Raw genomic sequence first — 25,760 nt, forward strand, 5'->3', positions numbered from 1 at the left:
GAAGTATGTTCCTATGCATGAATGCCAAAGTCGTTGTTTTAGATCTAGACTCTTTCTTTCTTTCTTCCTTTCTTCCTTCCTTTCTTTCTTTCTTCCTTCCTTTTCTTCTTTTCTTTTCTTTATTTTTAAGCTTTATATTATCCCAAGTAAAATCAAGTTTTGGCCTAGCCCATCAAAATAATGTGAAACCACATACTCAAATTCAGTAAACACTATTTATAACCCCTTAAATTTGAAATGTGAAAGACTTTCAACTAGAAAAGTTAAAGTAAATGATCATTCATTCATTCATACTCATACATTTACATTAAATTACTTGATCTGGAAAATTCCTCTTTTTTTTCCCTAGGTGATTTATTTCAAGCCATAGTTGTAAAAGTTCATGTTTTTTTTTTTTTTTTAATGAATTTGTCTCTTTATACCATTTTGCCGTACCTAACCTCTCTTAGTAATGTGATTTCAGTGATTGTTTGGGTGTACGATGATGATTAGGCTACATTTTCTTATATTATTTTTTGTTAAGATCATTTTCCCTTCCATCTGTCTTTCCTAAGTTGCTAAGCATAGCCAGTTAGCAGAAATGGAATAAACCTATCCTGTGAGGAAATAAATATATAAACATCAAAAGTTAGGGCTCTATATTTATTTCAAAGAGCATCAAGAAAATAATTGTTGAAAAGACTTTTTACCAGCAGTTATCGCCATCTAGGCAGCTTCGTGGAAGGGAGAAGGAGCATGCAGGACTGATTGGGCATTCTGATTTTCACAGATTTCAAGTTTCAAGCAAGTGTGTTAGCTCAACCTGGGACAAATGTCTTTGCAGTTAGGTCAGTTTGGCGAATGCTGTGTATGTCCTATCTCTTTCTGCCTTTTCAGACTCAAGATGAGCACATGTAATTCTGTTTCACTGAAATGTGGCAAACTTTTGCCAAAACCCTGTCTCCTTAAAAGATAGGGAGCCACTACTGTCTGCTCCATGCTTTTTCCTGAGTGATTTTGCAATAGTAGTTTCTCATCAGCACACGTTGCAAAGCATCTAGTAATTGCTTAAACTCACTAAGTTTTGTTTTATTTATATGAGCATCTAGCTTTTTGACTTGAAGTCAAATAAAAGTCAAGGCTACTTTTTGCTCACAGCACTTGCTTTTTGTTCTCCTTTGTGCTGGCATGTATCCGTATATTAGAGTGTGTGAATGAAATGTATTTTTCCCTTTGGGTTTAACATGAAAGAATCTGGGAGATTTGCACTTGCTTGCAGCCCCTTTCCCCTCCACGTGACTTAGGGAGCAGTCCAGCTCAGACCTCATGTTTAAATCTCTGCACGTGAGGGACACTGTTCGGGAATTTAAATTCTAAAGAAATAATTTGGGGTTCTAATACAAACAGTTCAATGCCACTTCCTATCATTTCCTCCTTGCTGTTCCCATTGTTCCTCAGTAGAGTGGAAGGTGGAAGGAGGTTGTTAGATTTAAAGTAGTCTTCCTCCTCTTGGCTACAGGTGCCATGATCAGAGATTTGAACAGAGCAGTAATTTAAGTGGAAATGAATGTAGGAAGTACAAGTGGTAACAAAAGATGGAAATTGAAGGAGGAAGAAAATAACTGTGTAAAAAATCCTATAGGGTAAGCATGTGAGAGGCAGTGACACTTTTGTACATAAGTGTGCGTTAAGTTGATATCATGTGGAATCACTGGGAGTTAGCATTGCGGGTAGTGTAGAAGGCATGGTAATCCGAGGCCCGCTGAGTTGTGGTCAGCTGCAGGAGTCTTATATGTAGACAGGAAATTTTTTTCAAAATTTATTTTTTAGTTATAGGTGGACCCAATGTCTTCATTTTACTTTATGTGGTGCTTAGGATCAAACCCAGAGCCTCAAGCATGCCAGTTGAGCGCTCTACCTCTGAACCACAACCCCAGCCCCTTAAACTACTTTTGCAATTTTTCAGAAGTTGTCTTTCTTTTTTTATTTTTTTAGCATGTTTTGATGTTTATAACTCATTTGTCCAATCAGCTTATATTCTGAGCTTGTAACCACAGTGATTTCTCTTTCTCTCTCTCTCTCTCTCTCTTTCTTTCTTTCTTTCTTTCTGTCTTTCTTTCTCTCTTTCTTTCTTTCTTCCTCTCTCTCTCTCTCTCTTTCTTTCTTGTTTTTCAATGTAGTGGGCATATAATAAATGTTGAATGAATTCATTTTGAAAATAAAGCAAATACATAGGAAAATACACTTTTTTGTAAGCACAGACTTTTTGTCAAAAATTAATTTGCATTAGTCTGAAATTATTTTAATTTGCATTCCTTTGATTTCTAGAGACATTGATCATCATAATGCTTACATAAACATTTGCATATCTCCATTTATGGATTGCTTGTTTATATTCTTTATCCAATGTGTGAAGTTTTTATTTTACTGACTTTCCTAACATGTTTTCATATATGTTGCATGGTTTTCTCCCATTTGTTGCTATCTTAATTTCATTGATGATACATTTAATATGAAGCAGTTTCTATTTCTGTGAGTTATATTTTTCTACATATTTTGGTAGCTTTTGAGTTTTCTTTAGGAATATTCTAATCAAGAAAACAAATGTTTTCTAACTATTATTTTTATAATTTTGTTTCCCTATGTTAAACTTTTAAAATCAAAATGGTATTTACTTTTGTAATGTGTAGGACTGCCTTTTGTAGTAGCCTACCAGTGGACTCACCATGTGTTATGACCCTCCATCTCCTAATGGAAATCACGTCTTTACCCCTACATATCTGACCCTTCATGCTGTTCTGTTCTGGTCATGTACATGACTCAGCGCTGCAGATGACTAGGTTCATTTGCTGAACATTGTCAACAATATGTTCCTTTTTAGATAGCGGAATCTGAAGTTCTGTATTCTTGTAGATTTTAGCCAACTTTAAATGTAAGCAGCACAACATTCAATAGTCTAAAATTATCATATTCTTTACTTATGGGTCCATAGAGAGAATATAAGTGGTAAAAGAATATATACCATAGGCCGTCTCACATAATTGTGGAATAAGCCTGAGCTTACATATAGGCTCACAGTCTTCCAGCCTGCAGTTATTGGAGCTTAATGTGAAAATCTTCTAGTCTTTCATAGTCTTTTAATTTTTTGCCTAGGAAATGTGTAATAGTGCTGATTTTAAAATATTAAATTCTTCATTTTAATTTATGTAAATATTTTCTTTTAATTGTTTCTTATCCTTTTGGATTCATATTACAAAGATACTGCAGAACTTCCTTTTTACTGAGTTTTATATATAGACTTATTATATAGTTTTATAAACTTGTTTCATTCAATACCTCAGTTTAACTATAAGTAATTCTTTTCATAGATGTGAATTCACAGAGTATTGAACAGGCAGAAAAGGAAGTTACATATCTGCCCAATTAATTTGAACAGTCCACTCTGTCGTGTGAGCTGTGTACAGTGTAATATCAGGGTAATCTGTGTTTATTCAAATAAGTTGGAACTTGCTTTTTGTGTATGGAAAGAAAATTGCTTATAATGAAGACATTTGAACTGAACTTTTCTGCATTTAATGGAAAGACTGGTAGTAGTAGTAATTTTTTTTTAAAAAAAAAAAAGAAAGAAAAGCCATTTCCACCGTATTATTCAAACACATTTAATACCATTGACCTTCATCCTCGTGACAGCTATACCAGGTACAGGTACTATTCCCCTAGAGAACAGCAACAACAAAGCAATGTGATAAACAAAAGCATATTTCTTTAGGTAGAACTCTCAGAATTTTTCTTATTTCAATTCACACTGTGAGTTTCTAGGAGGAAAATCCAATGTGCAGTGTTTCCCTAACTTTCCTGAATATGCATCTCCCCACTTTTGTATTTATACTTTTTCTTAACATCTCTTGACATCATCAGAAATAGAATTCACTGGAGAAGGATTTTACAGGACTTTGTGCAGATCTTATGTATTCTTTTCAGTACATTTTGCTATATCTTTATATTATTGGTTGATACTAACTTTCTGATTTCACCCTTCATTATACTTTGCGTACAGCATATATCTGAATTAAAGGCAGTTTTGCCCCTTAAATGATGTTTCAGGAAGAGGAATATAACCTATATACTAATGCTGGATTTTACTCTAAATAAGCTCTAGAAATAGTAGAATGCATTGTAGAATAACTGGTCATTATGAGGAGTTTATATGTACTCCTAGACTAGAGGAAAAGACAGCTGTCCTCCGTAATGTGATTGAGCGTGTGTGGCTGCAGATTGAATTTCCAGTGGCAGCATCATTTTTGGATGTAATATAGCTGAATCTCAAACTGAGTTAATGGTAATGTTCTAGAAAACTTTTAGAAGATTCCAACAGTAGCCCTCATGTATATAAGGAATTTGAATCATCATTTGGTAAATGTAAGTTGGAAAACCAGTATTTCCAAAGTAGTGTATTATTTTAAAATAATAGTTGAATTTGAATACATATATTCAAATTAACAATCTTGAATATTATATAGATATTTGCCTCCTTACATTTCATAGATCCAAGCTGACTCTCCCAGTACTCCAACACATCCCATATTTTTCTCTTTAGATAATTTAGGTTAATTTTATATTTTGAATCATATTTAGGTTTCTACTGTTCTTAAGTGCATGTGACCTACATTTATCTACATATCTTTTAGTTACTTTTACATATGTTATGTATGCATGTGTCTATATATGTGTGTAGGGGGGTGGTTTTTGGTACCAGGGATTGAACCTAGTGGCTCTTAATCATTGAGCCACATCTCTAGCCTTTTATATTTTTTATTTTGAGTCATGGTCTCACCAAATTGCTGAGGCCGGCTTTGAACTTGGGATCCTCCTGCTTCAGCCTTGAGAGCTGTTGGGATTACATGCATAAACCACCATTCCAGCTGCTTTTATAATTTATTGAGCAGTTATGTCATATCTATCTGGAATTTAATGTGAAGCTTTTCAGTATATCAAAGAAGAATTTAGCCACTACTGTAGTGCCATGCATTGACTGTCATATTTAACCCCCTGAAATTTGTTGCCACTCTTTCTTTATTCCACCTCTTAATTTAATAATCATGGTGTTATGGGTGTAGTAATTTTCAAAACTGCAATGGTGCATTATGAAAAAAACACCTTTTTGGTTTGCTTTTGGCTGTATGCTTAGTCACATACATTTCTTAGATTATTTTTAGTGCTGGAATTGAACCCAGGGGCACTCTACCACTGAGCTACACCCCTGGTCTATTTTATATTTTATTTTGAGACAGGGTCATGCTAAGTTATCCAGGCTAACCTTCAACTTGAGATCCTCCTGCCTCAACTTCCTTAGTCATTGGAATTACAGGCATGTGCCATCAACCAGGCTGTTTAGCAAACTCTCTCATATCCATGATTTTTTTTAACCTGTCTCATAAAATTCATGAGTTTTGTGTTTTTTTTAACTAGATTTGTCTTATAAAATTCGTGAGTTTTGTGTTGTTTTTAGAACTAGCTTTTTCTATGTATTATAGAAAGGTGTTGAATGCACACACCCCAAAACAATTAGCCTTTTTACTGATTCTATTTTTACTTCTTTCAGGCACAATTTCAGTAAAACTCCTACTGTTGTATTTATGAATCTTAAATCATGTCGGAGCAGTACATGCTACACACATACATGCATTCTGAGATATTGAGATATCACTAGATGCTATCAAGGAAGTCCCCACCATCACCACAAAAAAAAAAAAAAAACACCCAGGAGAGAGATGGGGATTCTCTCCTTTTGAGAAAGCATGGAAAAGGTAGAGAGCAATGATAACATGGAAAGGAGAATGAATAGAATGGAAATGATGGGTCACTTGGGAGGAGAAAGCTCTTGGGGCAGAGGCTGATTCTAGGACTCATATGATAACCTGCGAGACTCTACCTACTATGCCAAGACAGTTGTTAAATTTACCCCCCCCCCCCAAAAAAAAGAGGGAGAGTTGGAGGGAGCAAGGAAAAAAGAAAGGAAGGGAATTGGGGCTAGTGGGAATTAATATTTATTCAGGATATCTGTGTGCCGGGAGTCACCTAGGAACTCATCATGTGCTATCTGTGACATTTTATCTCTCTGCCTTTTGGTTTCCTTATTATTAATAAGATGATCTTATAAATATGTATTAACAAATACATCAGTTACCTGATTGTGCCATAGTGATGTTGGGTTATTATTGACCCCCTCTCTCAAAATCTTGAGTTAAGTACAGATTTTTGCCATAGCAGCCAATAACCACAGTCCTATAAGTTCCTTCCTAATAGCTTCAGTTGGGCAGTTGTGATCTGGAAGGAAAAAGAGCAATGTGGATGATGAACTGGACCAGACATGACCCCCTGTAGCCCAGTAATGATGTTAATTGACAGACGAGCAAAAGAGAATAGAAGGTCCAGAATTAGCTTGAAGTTATTAAAAACATGCATAAGATGGGAATTCAAATCATTGGGGTAAATTGGACTTTAATAAATGGTGTTAAGAGAACTGGGTAACAGTCTGGACCCACACTTAATATACTGTAGTTCAATTTCAAAACCTTGTAGTATTTAACCTGACACAATGCACCTGTGTACAGCTACTAGAACAAAATGTGGGACAATTCCTTCTTAGCCTCCAAGGAAGGAAATCATGAAATATGAACAAAATAAAAAAAAAAAACTCTTCTTTTCACAAAATACCATTGGCAAAGTCCAAACAAAACATGAAACAAAGGAAAAAATACTTGCAACTTCTATCATAGGCAAAGAGCTGATCTCCTTAATCCATAAGAGAATGACTAGTAACGCTGTAGAAAACACAGCAAAAACATATATGAACACATAAAGAAAGTGTAGAATTCTCAATATTTGAGAAGATACTTCATTATAAGATAAACGCAGATTGAAACTTAAAAATCAAAACTCAAATGAATTATTTTTTACTACATTGACAAAATTTAAATGTTTCATAACATTCTTCATTGGCGAAAATTGTGCAGAAATAGGCTGTCTAGAATATAAGTAGTGCAGGTGTCAGTTGCTGCAGTTCCCCAGGAGGGCAATTTGGCAGAATTTATCAAAGTTGCAAAAGTATGTGCCCATTGACATTTGAAACCATTCCATTTGGCTTCATGAGATCTTCTTGGCATCCTAAGGCCTGGAAAGTGTTCCACAAAATTATTCGTTGCAAACTTGTGTATGCCAGTAAATGATTAGAAACTACTTCAGTGCCCATCAGTGGAGGATCAGTGACATGAGATCTGTTTGTATCCACATTGAAATACATGCACTGTTAAAAAGAGAGCAAACAAGGCTGTGGTGGGAGAGCAAGTGAAATGGGGAGGGAATCTGGATGCCCTTCTCTTAAGGAGGGGCGGATCCCCATGCTCTGTTGATAGATTTGAAAAGCCAGGTGCTGGCCTTTATTGTGCCCACAAAGTATTATAAGAGGAATGAGGAAAAAAGAATCCACATTATACTTGTGGCTTGAAAATGTAGTTTTTAATGCTCTAAAAAGGTTGATGAGAAGTTGTGAATTGTACTTATCAGATGTGTGGGTATGTGGTCTGCAGGAGAATGAGGACAGTAGTAACAGGGATTTCTGCCATATCCCTTATTTTACTCTCAGATGTTTAAAATATACCAATACATGTTTGTTCAACAGCTTCAGTGGTATTGGTTTTTAATATCCAAGCAAAAGCTAAAAGAATGAATAGCCAAAGTAAAAACAAGAAAAGGAAAAAAATAATTAGTAAAGCTTCCTTTTCAGGTTCAGTAACAATTTTAGGCCTTTTATGTTGAGGGGCGTGAGTGTGTAGTATTGACTAATCATTTTAGAGAGTTCTGGAAGTATTATTGTGTTTTCTTTTTTGTTTCCATATACATCACCTTAGAACATAATTTTTGAAAAAAAAAAATAATTCATTTGTCATGTCATATTCTAAGAAGCCCTCAAATTCATAGTTTCCATCCTGGATCCTTTTGGTAATTGATCACCCTCTGCTTTCAATATTGATGTACGAGTTGTCTCTAGGTGTCCAACAGGTCATATTCCAAAATTTAATTTGAAATTTGCTCTTAACTTGGGATGCTGTTTCTGTAAAAGTAGGGTATGCAGGTTCTTCTGGACCTAGCGAGTCCTGCAAGAATCCCTTAACCAGGGAGGGAAGCTGAAGCCTCTGCTGAAGAATCCCTCTTTCCCCGCTGTCTGTGCTTACCAGTCAGAGGGGTAAGAGCATCTTTGGCCTGCTGGGTGTCCCTCAGCTGCTTTTTTCTCAGCTGGAGGTCATCCTGGGCCTATAATAGTAGAGTGGAATCCAGAAAGGGAAGGGGCAGAGCTCAAAATTTTGACAAGCTGTTCCAGTCAATGAACTCTCTGTGTTGATACCTGCCTTCTCCTTTGTGCCAGCCCAAGCTGTGGGAGCTGCCTGCCTTTCCCCTCACTGTTTCACACTAGCCTTTAGGACTGGGCGTGGGGCAGAGGTAATGTAGAGGCCATGAATAGCTTTCTGCATTCCTATGTGAAATTTTTGTGTTTGTAGAATACATTTAGTATTTTGATAGTTTGAAACTATTAACCTTAGATTATAGTTAAGGAAAAGGGAGTCTTGGAGAGTTGAAGCAATCGCTGCAGATGACAGATCCCTTGCATGGCAGGGCTGAAATTCACATGTTGTAATGGACCCCAGACCATCTGACTGTATATCTCAAGAGTGTTTCTCTGTGCCACAGCAGTCTGCTGGGGGGTGGGGGTGGAGGCTGGGGTCCTTCCGTGGGTTAGGAAGTAGGATTGGAGGCCATTCCAAATCCCCAGGGCAATGCCTGGGCCTTTCCTGCTTCACTTTTTCCTTCATTCAGAGAACTGTGCTCCAGGAGCTCTCTTCCCAGTTCCTTTCAGACAGCCGGTGTCATCGGTTTTTCCTAGCATTCCTCTACTTAAAGCATGCATAGAACCACTGGTGTGTTCTGAAATATTTTATTTCTCATAAATTAGCTTAACAGAAATATATCATGCTTCCCCCACAGGGAAACAACAGGTTACGTGTAGCTGGAGACAGACAGGACTATGCCCCTTGGCTTGTAATAGGAGCTCTGGGTGGCAGAGGAAGGAGGTTTACGGGAGAGGGGTGTCTCCCTTCTGCGCAGTGCTGGGCCCAGAAGTATCATCCAGGTCAGGAACAGAGAGCATCCTATCTATGCCCCTCCATCCTCCAAGGCACCCACTCCATGCCGCTCAGGAGGGAAGGATTCGCAGGACATGCACTACACAGTGTGCATGCACGTGGTGCATGTGGCATGGTACTGGTCGGGCTGCAAATAGCACTAGTTGCAGAAAGGGAGCACCTGTTTTCTGATAATTACTGTTGACTGCACATTGGGAAAAACTGAAATTCAAATGTCAGAACTCAATAATTGCTATCGCTCCCTGTGTGGAGATTGATGGAACTTGAGCCTCTTCTCTATGCCAGGACCTTTGCCATCTGAACATGTGTCCCCTAGGTACCAACAGCAGGACCAAGGGTGACATCAACACGGGAAGCACAGGAGTTCTTTGTTCTAATTTGAAATAGTGCACATATCTTTCAGTTAACCTGCTGAAATGGCAAAATTCTTGTGGGTTTCAGTATACTCCCTGAGCTGTGCAACCATTGCCAGAAGCAATTTTAGATTTCTATTGTCCTAAAAAGAGACCCCATACATATTAGTAGTTATCTCCATTTCCCCCAAATGCATCCTTTTTTTTCCCTGTATGTATTTTTTTCTTATATTTATAACATAGAATTATACATACACATGTACACATGTATTATACAATAAAACATGAAGTATGTTTATATGAATACACACATCTGTATGTGCATAAATATATATGTATATGTGGTCCTAAATACCTTTTAAAATCTCATGTTCCAAACCACTTATTTTTTAACTTTATATTGTATTTTTAATTTTAAAAAACCCTTTTATCCATTTTAATCCTTTCCCCCACTCCTCACCAGTTGGTTTTTAGCACATTATAGATACACCCTAAATTCTATATACCCCTTATCTCAGTAATACTCTCTTGATGGTTAGATTCCACATGCTGTTTAGATACTAAAAAAATATTATATTTGTCCAAAAAACCCTTCTTGAAAACAAAATATTCTGTTTTCAAAGTCATCTCTTTCTTCCTCCAATGAATGTTCATATTACTTATGTTGTTGTCCATTTAGATATGCATCATATAATTGAAATGTGTTTATTTCAGCAGTTTGATTTCTTTATTTGAGGGTGATTATCTTTGATGATGTTTAATACCTAGTGTTTTATATAAGAAAATAATTTTGGTGGTACCAAAGACTCTATAGTCCTGATAAATAGTAGTAATTAAGTTAGTAGTAACCTGGTGTTTCTACACCCCAGTGTCAGTAAACAATGATGAATTTAGGGGGTGTCTGTGGTGCTGTTGAAAAGAAATTGGAGAGCAACAGAGTTAAAGCTGTCATTTGGAACAGTTCACCCAGCTAGTTGCAGAATTCAACTCTTCCTTTTTACTGTCACACAAGTGACATTTGTATTGTCCACCTGCAGGTGTTTTCCTTTACTACTTTTATCAGCATGACTGAGAGCTGTTATTCCAAAGATACACATGCATTGAAGAGGCTCTGCAGTCCTGTGCTGGTCTCAGGATGTGCCAGCATCTTTGCTATGCAGGCACTGTGAGGAAGGTGGCTATGGGACATTTGAGAGCACGCAGCCTTGAAAACAGAAAACCTACCATCAGACTCTGCTTTAACCACTGAGTAGAATGCAGCCTTTCTAAACCAGCTCATCTTTTTGATACTTACTTGTAAGTGTCTCCATAAAATGACTTCACTAGTCTTGACCTTCCAGGTTCATGTGGTGCCTCACAGTTATCAGGCCATTGACAGCCCACGTCCGTAAATAAGTGGACTTTTTTATTCTTAGATGGATTGTGTCTTTCATATATTTAAAATTCTAAAAGAATTTTTAACACCCAATGTGATAGAACTCTTTTGTTGAGCAAGCTGAAAACAGCTGGTAAAATCTGTTATTCCAGTTCCTCCTTCTCTTCTTTGTCTTCCCCTAAAAATGCATTTATTTGTATGTAAATCATTATTTGAAATATTATTTGAAAAATAAAGAGAAGTTATCATTGCTGTATAGCTGCATTAACTTTTTTACTTTTTAGTGAATTATATGTAATAGTAGGGTTAATTTTGACATATTAATAAATACATACAGCATAATTTCTCTATTTCAATCCCCAGTGCTACCCCCTTTCCTTCCCCGATCCCCTCCTTATGTTCTGTTGATTTTCCTTCTCCATACATTATAATTACAAATAAGATTATATTTTGGGGGGTATATTCATATATGTACCCAGCATAATTTGGTCACATTTATTCCCCAGTTCTTCCTCTCACTTCTTCTCTACTGATCTCTCTCCTATTTTTGTAAGATTCCTTTCTTTTAAATTCATTTTATGCTTTAGTTAAAACATATAAGACATTTGACCCTCTATTTTCTGAGTCTGACTTATTTTACTTAGTTCAATCCATTTACAAGTAAAGCCGTAATTTCTTTCTTCTTTATGACTGAATACAGCTCCATTGTATGTAAATACCACAGTTTCTTTATCTGCCTCTATTGATGGGCATCTAAGCTGGTTCTATAACTTAGGTATTGTGGATTGTGCAGCTATAAACTTTAATATGCATGTATCACTATAGTATGCTGGTTTCTGTTATTTTGGACAAATACTAAGGAATAGGATGGCTGGGTCATGTGGTGGTTCCATTCTTAGTCTAGCATCATTTCTCCTGTCACACTACCTTAGAGCTGTACATGGAAGCACCTCGCTTGGCAAAACTTAAAATCCAAAGACGCTTGACTCCAAAGTGCTCTAACTTCATTGATGATCATAGTACTTTCCTTCCATACCCCTCCTAAGAAGTGGGAAGCAAGTTCTTGGGGGTAAGCTCATACCTTCACTGCCCTCAAGTGGCACCAGAATAATTTGATATTAAAATAATATAGCCTGTGATTCCATCTTTCCGGCCAACATAGAAATGATTGCTAAGTAAAAAACCAACTTAGGAATTGGCATCAGGATTATAAAAACTACCAACTTACAGGATTGATGTATTGTACATTAATTATTATATAAGTGCAACACATGGAATTTTACCCAACACATAAAAAGACTGCATCAATGAGAGTTAATATTATTGTTTGTGATACAGTGTTATTGATTTGACCATAATTCAATTTGCTTTTTGTTCTCACTTGTAATTCAATTTACTTTTCTTTCTTACTCCATAGGTCAAACTGTGCTGAAAATATCCGCAAACACATTTTACATACTGGCAAACATGAAGGAGTCAAGATGTACAACTGCCCCAAATGTGATTATGGGACAAATGTCCCTGTGGAGTTCCGGAATCACTTGAAAGAACAACATCCTGATATCGAGAATCCTGACCTCGCATACTTGCATGCTGGTAAGGATGGAAACTATTAAAATACTTATTGTTTTTAACACTTAATTGATCACAGTAGTTGCAATGCTCTTTGTACATTACCATGATCAATTTTAATGAAGTAGAGTGTAATGGTGTCTACCTTGAGATCTGTACCAAAGTGTACTCTGGTATTTGTATCACTTGTCTGTGAAAATAGGCCTTTTTTCACTGGATTTTATCATAGAAACAAATCTCCCAAAATAATCACCCTAGGACAACAAAGCAAATAACTGCAAATATTGAAAACATAGTGGAGCTGAAATGAGAGTTGTTTAAGCTTTATATTTTAACTAACTGGTAAAAGTTAATTTTTTGAAAAAATGTTTGTGATTTAGAATGTTATTCCCTATCCCTGTACACCATCATTTTCCAGCGAAAACCAGGCGAAGAGAAGAATGTGACTGAGGAGGATGCACCAAGCATCTCGTGGGTAACAGAGTGCTGCTCGCTTCCCAGAATTGGAGGCGTACCATCACTCAGGTTTTGAGGATATGCTGGCCACGTGGGTACCAGGCTTGTTTTGGATTATAGGTCAGATACTCCAGAAGGTGTCATGCTCACAGGGTAATGCAGATCTGCTGTCACTCAGTGTTTTGTTTAATTAACAAGTTCCTTGAATCTTGATAGATTATGGGCATGGGGTCTTATTTGAAGAAGTACTTGACCATGAAGTCAACTTAAAAGTATCCCAAGATGTAGCCCAACAGCACTGTGTGTCAGTCCTGCCTGTGCATCCTGGGTCTGTTGGAAGCAGTGGCCGGACACAGTGAGAGCCTTCTGTCCCGCTTCTTCTCCCGTGTTGGCTGCATGACCTCGGGTAGGCTGACCACATAGAGCCTCGGGTTTGTCAGGTGTAAGTCTTTGTGAGAGGACTACCTAGCTGGGTCATTGTGAAAATTTTAAGAGATTGTTGTGGAGCCTTTAGCACAGGACACCTCGTGCTAGCCGGGTGCAATGCCAAGAGGGTGAGGATTCACATATTTGCGTGTGAAAGTCAAGGGATGCCCCAGCAAAAATACAAGATTGTTTTAGAATATTTCAGCAGTACTTTCCATATGACACCTACATTAAAAAAACTAGAATGTGGCGAGTAATTTAAGTTAGAATAATATTATTCTTATACCTTTGGTGAGGTATACATTAGAGTGCAATTATTTGTTTGCTGCTGGTGCTTTCTGTAAGATTTTTCAATTTACGTTGAAATGACTGACGGATTTAAATGATGGTAGGATGTCTCATTTCACAGTCTCTGTTGTATGCAGGACCGTCTTTGTAAACAAACAAAAGCAGATGTCTCTGCTCTTTCCTTTTGGCAAGGTTGTCACTGGGTTTTGAACTGAACTTGTTTTTCAGCTTTAGTTCACATAGATAAAATCAAGTTGCAGTATCTCTGGCCATCAGTACTGGGGGTTCTTTGTAAATATGTAAATACATGAGCATGGCAGCACAGATACTGGAGGCACAACCTGTGGGGGGACACTTCCAGAACATGCAGGTGAGGTGAACTGTGGTGTCCAGGTTGTCAGTAACATCCCTTCAGGTAGTGCTGCTCCACCTGCATCACAGTGCAGGACTGCCATCTTTCTTCCCCTTCCATTCCCCTAACGGGAAACAAGACCAAGAGGTTATTTGCCTTAAATAAAGTATCTCTAACTTTTAAAAGAAACAAATGCCAACATAAAGGGGACGATGGTGGTGAAGGTAGCCACGTGTTCCTTCTGTGTTTTGCACAGTAAGAGTAAACTGCTGTGCTCATGTGATACCTGCTCTGGTGATGGTGAGTGCTGCTTGGTGATATGCTTTGAAGAATCATTAGCTATAAAAAATTTAAGTTTTGAGTAAATTCCTACTTTCTTGTATATGCCTTGCTAATGAGTGCTTAGTTCTGATTTTCTCTTTAAACTTTTGTACTTCTGATAGGGGCATTTTCTAAGACAGAGTGGCATCTTCACAAGAAGAGCCCCTATGACACGTGGATCTGTTGAGTGTCTGTCCTTCCTGTGCTGGCAGTAGTACTGTTAGTCATAGTTTTGTTTTGATAATTTGGCTCATTAAGACAAAACTTTAAAAACATGAAGTTTTTGATCCTGGAATTCTTAATCATCTATGGTGCATTTCAGTATGATAATGACATTGAACTGCCACTGCTGTTTACTGGGGTGTTTGTGGTGGTACCAGGTGGCAGCTGAGCCATCTCCTAGAGGGAGCTAGTGTTTAGTGCCTTCAAATGGCAGGAAGCCTGAGAGTGGTTGGAGAACAGTCTTAGCTGCGTTCTCCAGCACCTATCAACAAGCTGAGGATTTTGTAACCCAAAGCTCAGTGAAGCATGTCATGCAGTTCTTTCAATAAAAGATTGAGTTCAAAACTTCCATAAATACCTCACCTACTCAAATCACTTTATTTCTTTTTTTTCTCTCTCTTTTTCTTTTCTCAGTACTATGGATTGATCTTGGGACCTCACACATGCTAGGGTAGGGCAGGCACTCTACCACTGAGCTGCATCCCCACCCCTTTTTATTTTGTTTTGAGACAGAGTCTCTCTCATTTTCCCTACCTGACCTGAAACTTGCATTCTCCTGCTTCAGCTTCTGAGTACGGGAATGAGAGATGTGCTTCACCATGCACAGCAAATCACTCTCATCTATCAAGCTATTCCATGTGTGATAGACATCAAAAAGTCCATTCGATGGAAAACATATGACAGTAGCAAAGACTGCAAAGAGTGAGATTTGGGTATTTAAAATTTTAATTGGGATTGTATTTGGAAAATATACCTATTAAAATAGGTATTTTGTTTTTGTTTTAGAGCAATTCTACAGAAAGAGGTTTTTTGTGCTGTCTGTTCCCTTGGGGTCTCTACACTGGTGTGCAGCTGCATTATGGAGGCGATGTAGTCTACACAAATTACAGAAAACTTGAGTTTTCTGGAGACCAATTCAGGTCCCTGCTGTGACACTTTGTAAGGTTGGGTATCTTTAGATATCTCTGAGCTTCAGATTTTAGATTTATATATTCACAGACACATGTGCTCACATACAATGAGGAATGTGTATACTCTTAGAATTAGAAAATGTCCCTTGGTATCTGTGCGTACAGTACCTCTTGCCACGTTTCTACTGTGTTGCTTACCAGTACGCCAATTCCGCTTTCTTGCAAGCAGCATCTACTTGGCATTTTGTGCTTTTTTCTGCTCAATGTTAATCTTTTACATGAAATACTGTCTTTTACTTAGTATTTATACTTAAAATAATTATTGATATATTCATCATAGTCAGAAACCAAAGCTATCCAAATGTACATCAAGTAGAATATGTAAAGATTATACATTTACATAGTAGAATACTTATATTGGTAAGAATGAATGAACTGTAATTATGAGCAACAGTGTAATATAGATATCCATCACATCACTGGATGAACTAAGCCAGAATTTTAGAAATCTATTCCATATAATTTCATTTATATTAATAGAAACACAGTCAGAATTTATCTGTGGTCTTAAACATCAGGGTAAATTCTCCCTGTCGTTATCATCAATGGAATAAGTCCCAGTGGTGCTAGTCACATTCTGTTCTTTAGTCCCTGTGTCAGGACACAGTTGTGTTCAGTCTGAGAAAATTCATCAAACTCCTAGGAGCTGTGCACTTTTCTGTGTGTACTTTTTTAAAACATCCCCCTGCAGATTTCTAGAGCGGTCCATTTATGTCCACTCTAGATCTAGTATGATGAGTACTTACATTCACATTAATCCCTACAAATCTGACATTGTATTAAGAATGGCCAGAATTCTCTCACTGTAGATTACAATGTTTTTTCTGTTTAGTGTAATCATGTTACCTCAAAAATTATCTTGATTTGATATCTGCAGTTTTTGCAACCTGTCTCTTTTACTATCTTTCTTATCCATGAATAAGCTTTTTATTCACTATACCTTGAAAATTAATTGAATATGTCTATGTTTGCAGTCCCAGTGGCCTTCAGTCTGACTTTACACATAGTTCTCCCCAGTAGTTGTTTGACAGAATTCTGTGAACATAACCCCAAAGAAAGGGAGGTGTGGGGTAGGCCAAAGTGGGGCTCAGGAAAGCCCGCTGAGTCATCAGGGATTGGGCTGAGAAGAATGAGGGGTTTTTCCAAGTGAAAGACTTGTGGTTCTGCCTTTTAGCCCAGAGACTCCTTTTGCCATTGAAGTAATCTTCCTGGTTCCTGGACAGGTTCCCACTAGAACTCCCAGGGTTGTGTGACCTTTTCCCAGAGTGTGATCACTGCATCAAGACTATAAGGTTTCATATTTCTGAGAATCCTAGACTTTAAATGTAGTAAATGGCTGTTTTCTAACAGTAATGATCAAATGTTGTTTGTGCAGGAGAAATTAAGCATTAAATGATGACATGGTATTTTTCTTAATTTCCTTTATTTTTCTACTGTCATACTTTTGTATTATATTTAAATTAATTTTATTTTCATTGGTTCTTGTATATATTAAGACTTGATCATTGAAAACATACATTTGATTATTACATGTACAGAGTGATAACACATGAATTTTTCATACTCTCCTCACAAATTGGGATTTTCCTCTTCTTCTCTAAGATAACCAGTTTTTATATTCTCTCTAATGTGTTTTATTTATCTGTATTCCATAGCACTTGCTTCTTACCCAGTTATATAAGAATAGAAACATGGAAATTTGACTCTTATCAAATCCCCACATCTTTTTTTTCTCCCTACTGATAACTGATTCAGTACCATTTAAACTAAACTTAATTCCTTAATTTTATCCAAGTTTTTACTTAGGCAGGCTAAATTTCATATTCTACCTCTGAGCCGTTTGCTTCACATGTCACAGTTAAGGTTAAACAGCTGTAGCCTTTTGTCTTACCCATTCCCTCTTAGCTAGCTATATTTCCAGGTTTCCTGGCATAAAAGGCTCCTTTCGTTGGTGTTCTCCTGGGCAGAGTCCTGTAGCACACAGTCTTTCCCAGATTCCTCTTGGCCTCTGTTTCCACCCCTGCTGCTTTTATCTCCTTTGTTAGTTGGGTGTGCTGACACATGTCATGGCATCCTGTACAATAAGTCATTTTATGAGAAGGTCCAAAAATTTCTGGAAAAGCTGACAGGTTCTTATTGGTTCTCCCTTACATGAACCAATTATTGTTTCAACCTAAAAAGGAACAATTTTTTCTGACAAGATTGCCTTTGGTAAATCTATGCTGACTCACCCCTATTAAGTTGTACTTCCCCAAATGTATCATTAAGCTCATCCATAAGTATCATCTCACATTTATTTCCTAATATAGATGTTAGACATACAGGTCTATAATTTTCAGCCTTTCTCCCTCTTTCTTGTTAACCTTCAGACTGGATTCTGTGTTTTCCAGTCTCTTGGTTCTTTACCACTAACAAAAGACTTCCTAAAATAATTAGCAGTCCAACTAATGTCACCCAAGACAGCATCCCTGGATTAATTTACTGTTTTTCTTAACTGCTGCAAAAGTCTTTGTTCCTCTCACACTCCTGTCTCCATCCTCTGGCGTCTTCTGCTGTGTGATGTCCTCCATGTCCCTCACAGCCTGGCAAGTGGGTATTTCAGCATCTGGCCTTTCTCTTCACTCTTTCTTCCTCTCCTGCCTGTTGGAATCCCTACATTTAGGATGAACTGTCCTCACAGTTGTTGGGTGAATAACAGCAGAGCAGTATTTTTACCAGCCTAGCTTTTCCTATAATATAATTGGTATCTAGGAAAATCTCATTCATGGATGTTTATTAGTAAATACGTTAAGCAGATCTTTAGATCTCACCGCCATTCCTCATTTTTTAAATAATGTTCTAGAATAGTTTTTTTTTTCCCAAAAGCTTCTAATGATACATCCTTAAATCCTCTTACATTTAATCTGTGTGAGAAAAAATACATTCTAACTTTCCTTTTGTAAAAAGTGAAAGAGACCTCTAACCTGCTTGACCTTGTGGAATCATGTTAGAGAAATAAGTGCTGCTGTCTTTCTGGCCCATCCTCTGGCCCCTTCCCCTCAGCAGCCCTGCAGAGGGGGGCCCTAACTGTTGTGGAGTTCTAAATCCACACTCCATTCTGAATTGCTTCTTCTTAAGTGGCTAGGAGTAGCACTGAAGTACCATGTTTTCCACACCATCACATTTGGCCTTTCCAGTTAATAAGAAAGAAAGAGGAAGGGTAATCATAGCACCATGCTTCCCCTTGGGCCCTTAAATCTTCAAAACAAATCTCTCTGATAGGTGTTATTCCCCATTTATTGATTTTTAAGAATGGGTCCTTAAGTCGGTAAGTTGCCTAAGGATACATAACCAGAGTGTTCCTGAATCAAATCCATGGCTTTTTCCACGAATTCCAATACATAAACCACTGTCAGAAAGTGAAATTCTTATCAGGGAAACCTTGAAATTTTTAAAATTTCCAATTCACTGGTTACATGTGTTAGGAAGTAAAATCATATAACTTTTAAACCTGCATGATAAACAGATGTAACAGTTTCACGGATGTAACCACAGCTGGCAAGTCCAGAGCCAACCACCTGAATGCCAGACAGCGGAAGGCACGTGTGCTGGGTATGGATGTGGACTTTATCCCCATGGAGTTGGGTGGCTCTGAGCAAGGTCCTCATCAGGCTGTTTCTGTTCTCAACCACATAGTGACTAACAGGGTTTGCTTCTCTTTTGCAAGCGTGGTTCAAATAAAGTCAGAGTACGCAATTAAAATGCAGCTCCTGTTGTGTCCCCTAGTGAGATTGCTGAAATTCATGAAAACCCACTCAGTTAACCATTTTAATGAGTCTCAGGCCCTTGGGTCACTCAAACTCATTGAATAACTACATGATTTTTTTAAAAAAGTTTTAAAGTATTATTTAATTAAAGTCAAGTCCTCTTCACATCTATGTCAGCCAGAGCCTTCAGGAAACTTTCTTCAGTTCTTCTGGCCTCACAGCTGCAGGGTGACACAGGCACAAGGCCCTGCATTTGCCTCATCCACTGGTAAAAATGGAACCTTTACAGGGCGAACATTTACATTTGCAGTACTCATGAACTGGCTTCTGAAAGTTAAAATAGTTAAAAAAAAAAAAAAAAGGAAATCCTGATAACTTCATTTATCAAAATTTTAAGGGAAAAGTTGATTTTGAAAAGTTATAGTATAGCAATATTATCTTATCAAGTAATTGATATAGCTTTTACTTTTTTATGCCCATTTTTCAGTTGTTTAATTCAGTATGGCTTATTTATTTAAAAAATTTATATACCTACATACATGTATTTTGACCCCAACTAAAAGATGTTTTCATATGAGAGAAAAATAGTAGGTATTGACAAGCCTTGTTGTTTATGCTGTGTACCAGATTATTGTTTCAGGTGAAGCCATTTAATGAAGAATAGCATCACAAGGTTTTCAAATTATGAGGTAAATTTAGATATATTGTTTAGTTATCTTTGAAATTTTAGTTCACAATATAAAGTAATGTACATTATAACTCTTGAAAGTTAATTTATTTCTATTTTCAGTAAGTAAAATAACCATTGTAAAGTTTTCTTTTCAGATTTTTTAAGTAATCTTAAACTTACAGAAAAGTTGCAAAAATAATAGAGTTCTCCTAAATCCTTCACCAAACCTTCCCAAATGTTAACATCATGTAACCACAGTACAATTCTGAAAACCAGAAAAGTTAGCTTTGGTAGAGTACTATTTCTTACTCTATATTCTTTATTCATACTCCACCAGTTCCTCTACTCACACTGTTTTCTTTCCAGAATTCTCTCCAGGGACCAGCATTCCCTTTGGTTGTCATGTCTTATTGGTCTTCTTCAGTATATGATAGTTTTACAGTCTTTCAGGACCTTTATACTTTTAAAATGGATCAGTTATTTTATAGACTGTCCCTTAACTTGGGGTGGACTAGTGTTTACCATGATGAGGTTGAGGCTCTGCAAGAGGACCCCAGAAGGGGTATGCATCATATCAGGGGCATGCTATGACTGCAGGTAGTAACCTGATACTTATAGTTCATACAAATAGGCTATTTCTCCTCAAAACATTTGCCCACTAATTTTGACATTCATTATTGGTTCCTGTCCGAAATAGATCTGTGGTATTCACATGCTGACTTTACTTCCTTCTGTCTACTTTTAATAATTTAACTTCTGTGAGGAATATCTGCCCCTTCTCTTCCAATAATTTATTTGTTCGGCTTATTTCAGCATGGACTTCCTTGAAAATCATCATTTTTGGCCACTGGGCACTCTTTCAGGTGGGCTCCTCTGCTCTTTGATGTGTCTCCTCACTTTATCAGTATCTCTGTACTTTGTGCCTCTGTGACATACTTTGGGTTTATTATATGTTTTCCCTGCTCTGATCCTGAAGTCAACCACTTCTTGAAGGAGCCCTGGTTCCAGTGATTGGAGACTGGTATTCATAAAACAAAATACCTACACTAGGCATATATACTGCTTCTGGGTGCCTCTCTTCCAGGACTTCTCACAGGCTGAGTATTGAATGCATGTATGAATACAAAACCCCAGCATGTCTGTGAATCTTTGTCACCTGGGTTAAACAAGGGTTTATTTTAATTTTCTTTTCAGGGGCGGGGGGAGAGTAGCGGTGGTGGTGAGGGATGTGACATACCAACATTACAGGCTCAAAAAAAAAATATATATATATATAATATTTATATATATTTTATATATATAAAAAAAAATATATATATATATATATATATATATGGATGAATTGAACTTCATCAAAGCTAAAAAAGTGTGTTCTTTAAAGAGACCATCAGGAAGATAAAATGAGGGGCTAGGGTTATACCTCAGTGGTAGAGCACTTGCCTGATGTGTAAGCCACTGGGTTCGATCCTCAGCACCACCTAATAAATAAAAAAAATAACAAAGGTATTGTGTCCATCTACAACCAAAACAAATAAATAAATAAAAGAAGAAGATAAAAAGAAAACCAATAAAATAGGACAAAACATTTACAAATCTAGCTCATGAGGGCCTATATTCAGAATATAGAAGGCACTCAACAGTGGCAAGGCAGATAACCTTCATAAAAGTGGACAAAGGATTAGAAGAGTCATTTCTCCCAAAGAAGATTTACAGATGGCCAGTAAACAGATAGAAATATGCTCAGCATCATTAACATCATGACTCATTAGGAAAACGAAAATCAAAACCAAATGAAATGCCACATCTAGGTCATTTATTCCTTTTGGCAATTATGAATAGAGATGCTGTAAACATTCACATATAGGTTTCTGTGTAAATATAAGTTACCTAGAAACGAGACAACTAATATCTTAACTGTCCAACTATTTCCCTGGGTGTTTGTGCATTTTGTAGCACCACCAGCAGTGTTTGACAGCCTCGTAGCACCACATCTTCAACAGTAATTGGCACTGCGGGTTCATGTTCTGAGTCTTTTTTTTTTTTTTTTTTAGTTGTAGATGTAGATTACCTTATTGTATTGTAGTTGTAGATTACCTTATTCTATTTATTTATTTTTATTTGGTGCTGAGAATCAAACCCAGTGCCTCACACGTACTAGGCAAGTGCTCTACCCCTAAACCACAACCCTAGCCCCTGAGTCGTTCTTTTAGGCGTTGAGTGTACCTCATGGCTCTGATTTATTTCTGACTGATCACTATGTTGTGGAGCTTCAAGTCACATGCCCATTCACACCTAGATATGTCCTTGATGAATATTTTGAAGTAGTTTCGCGCCCGTCATGGCAGACACGTGTTCCACTCTGTGCCATGGGGAGGTGGGAAAACCCCAGGCCCCTGCAGAGTTTAAAAAAAAAAAAAAAACCTTGAAGTAGTTTCTCCTTTTTTTCTTTGGGTTGAGTTCAGGGTATTTCTTTTGTATGTTTTTTATACAAGACCTTTGTCAGAAATATGATTTTCCATTATTTTCTAACTTTTTTCTTCTCAACAGTGTCGTGTCTTTTGCAAACAAAAGTTTAAACTAGTTCCTTTTATTAATTTTTTCTATATGATTTTTGCTTTTGATGTGGTATCAGAAAATTACTTGCTTAACTCAAGTTACAAAGAATAACTCTTATTTTTCTTTTGGAAGCTTGATTCTTTTACATTCTTCATTTAGGTCCATGATCCATTTTGAGTTGTATTTTGTTTAGCATGAAGTATGAGTCAGGGCTCTTCTTTCTACAGATAGGTGTCATCTTTGTTGAGCAACATTTGTTGAATTAACTTTGCATTTTTCTTAAAAATAAGTCAGCATTTCTTTAGATCTGATTCTTTACCCTCTGTTACCATAGAAATTTTTTAAATGTAAGCATACATGAATTTTAAATTTAAAATAAAAAAGTAAAGGTCCATTGACAACTAAAAGAATGTTTAAAAAAATAGGAGCTGGGGTTGTGGCTCAGTGGTAGAGTACTTGCTAGCATGTATGAGGCCCTGTGTTAGATTCTCAGCACAGCATATAAATAAATAAAATAAAGATCCATTGACAACTAAAAAAAAAATATTAAAAAAAAAGAAATTGTCTGATTTGTCGTGGTCACTGTCTTCCTCCTCTCTTAAACGACTGGATGAGGGGCACTTACCATGTCATTTATAAAATCCAATGGACAAATACAATGAGATTTCTAAATTGTGCTAGGAATATAGTGACCTGTGAGATTATTATGTTTTAATTTTTTATAAGAATAAGAAAATGTTTTTTGCTTATGATACAATTCTTCTTAGGTGAGCTTTGCCATCATTTCAAACAGTACTCACCTATTTCATACTGTTGTTTGCTATGTATTCATTCATCACATAATGTGGATGTGTTCTGAGAAATGTGTCATTAGGTGATTTTGTGATTGTATGAACATAGAGTGTAGTTTCACAAACCTAGATAGTATAGCCTACCCCATCCTTAGGTTATATGGTACCTATCTGTATATCTGCATATGAATGTACACATACACACACATATATATGATATGGCTTATTGCTTCTACAGCCATGGTGAACAAAATAACATGAGATTAAATTGAACACAAGAGAAATGCTGCAATCTAGAGACTATTTTACCTCTTGTACAAGTGGAATCATACAGTTGTCTTTTGTGACTATCTTGTCGCATTTAGCATAATGTCCTCAAGGCTCATCTATGTCATGGCATTTGCCAGAGTTTCCTTCCTCTTTAAGGCTGAATAATATGCATTTCATCACAGCTTTTGAAAATTACAGAAGCAGAAACAATTGCTCTTGTCAGTGTTCTAGACTCGCCTGTCTTAGCAGGTACTGAACAGGCTTCCTGGCTGATGAGGAATTGTTCAGGGCAGGATGCTACTGGGAAGGGGAAAGTGAAAATGGGAAGAATCATACAAAAATTATTCTCATTGCCTTGAGCATGAGTATAAGTAAATAGACCAAATGATGTTAAGTGATACATCTGAATTATATAAGTCATTTCAGTAAAGTTTCAAAATTGAGGAAAAATAAGCAGAATATTTGAACTTATAAATATGCTTACTTTCATGTTGTTTCCATTTTTAAAGTAAGATTAGAAATACTTACATAAGTTCTTTTAATAGATGAAAATCCATTATTGTAAAGTAGTCACTTGAATCACCTAATAGCTTTTACTGCAGCAGAATATGGCGTAGGCCCCAACTTGATAAAACAGTGGTTTTTGATGGCTGGTCTAGATTATTCTTAAAAAGCTCTGCTCAGACATGTTCACTCTTGTCACAGCTATTAGTGCCATTTGTTGAATAGCATGTCAGTATGATTGGCAGGGAGTCATTCTTTCTTCTTGTGAAAAATCATAATTTCAGTCCATGCTTAAAATAAAAACTTAGCATAAGTGATTTCCTGTTTGTAAAGGCAAAGGCAAGATTTCTTTGGAGGTAGAATAGATTAATTTCAATTTGCATGGAATATGATTTTTTTTCTTTGGGAGGAGAGCTCTTTTAGGGAACTACCTTTCAGGATCTCTTTCATACTTCTTGCCTAGTTTCCTTCCATTAGTATGAATTATAGTTTGAGTTTCCATCCAGAACTTGACCAGGAACAAATTTGAATTCTATTGCTTTAAATAGAATCCACATCTCAAGTAATGAAATAGATCCTTTTGCATCTTGCATTAAAGTTTCTGTCAACTAATCTTTTAGTGTTAGTTGTATTGAAGTGAGTCAATAATATTTGTAAAGTACTCCAAATAGTATCTGGCATATTTTAAGTGCTCTGTGTTTAATTTATAAAATATGTAACTGAAATTACTGTGTCTCTTCTGTGTTCTTTTTTGGGGTATAGGGGGCACTGGGGAAATACTCCAGAGTAGTCTACCAGTGAGCTGTACTCCAAGCCTGTTTTAGTTTTATTTTGACACAGGGACTCACTAAGTTGCTGAGCATGGCTATGTTCCTCCTGCCTCAACCTCTCCCCAACTGGGATTGTGGATGAGGCCATTTGCCCAGCTCCTACATTCTTTCTAATCATGCCAGTAGTTGTGCTCTTGAGTGCCAATGTTTAGTATTCCACTGATACTAACATCAGTGACTGGATTGTCAGCATGATTGCATATTCATATAGTAAGTTTATCCCACCTGTCCCTTCATTGGAAAGAAGACTGTCTGTCATAAGTAGACTGTAGGCTTTCGGGAATGTGTGGGGCATGAGAGTGGCCAAGTAACCTCTTGACATTGTAGGATTCTGTCGGATGGTATTGCTGTTGGCTTCACCTAAGTTCTTATTCTTTAGGCACTAAACTCAACCTTTCCCACTTATTATCTCTTAGTGATAGTTGTATTGGAGTAGTTAAGTACCATACTTTAGCATTTTTTATATGAGTAACTAAATACTTACAAAATATGTTTACATTTTTATAGAGACTTCAATTGACAGTGAACTGTGGTCCTTGGTATTTTACAGATAACCCACTGGTAAAATTAGGCTTTGTTAGATTAACCTTGTTTCTTAGACTGAGCAGACTTCACACTTTAAACCGAGTACTAGATAGTGTAGGTACCACATGTAGATCCTCAACTTGTAAGTGCTCTTGCTATTTAAAAAGTATGTTGGAAATTGTGTTTGCTGCAGGGATGCTAATGTAGCTCTAACTTGTACAACTCGAGAGTAAACCAAGACAGCAATCTTAAGAGCATGAAGACAAATTGAAGAGTACTTGATTTTGTAAGAACAGAGAAATCAGGGGTGAGGAGCAGAGAAAGGCTGGGAGCACTGATCAGGCAGAGGAGGT

General features: G+C 36.9%; 1 protein-coding gene across 4 annotated transcripts in view; it reads left to right on the top strand.

Moving 5' to 3' along the window:
- Znf407 (zinc finger protein 407) overlaps positions 1-25,760 on the top strand; it is a 433,003-nt gene that overhangs the window by 281,815 nt on the left and 125,428 nt on the right. For all 4 annotated transcript variants that reach the window (XM_046448589.2, XM_046448588.2, XM_058580688.1 and 1 more), the window contains one exon: positions 12,325-12,503. In XM_046448589.2, the coding sequence (XP_046304545.1) occupies positions 12,325-12,503 (179 nt within the window). The remainder of the gene's footprint in view (positions 1-12,324; positions 12,504-25,760) is intronic.

Source organism: Marmota monax, unplaced genomic scaffold (genome assembly GCF_021218885.2).
Source record: "Marmota monax isolate L192 unplaced genomic scaffold, Marmota_monax_Labrador192_F-V1.1 WCK01_AAM20220418_F8-fsc00060, whole genome shotgun sequence".
NCBI lineage: Eukaryota > Metazoa > Chordata > Mammalia > Rodentia > Sciuridae > Marmota > Marmota monax.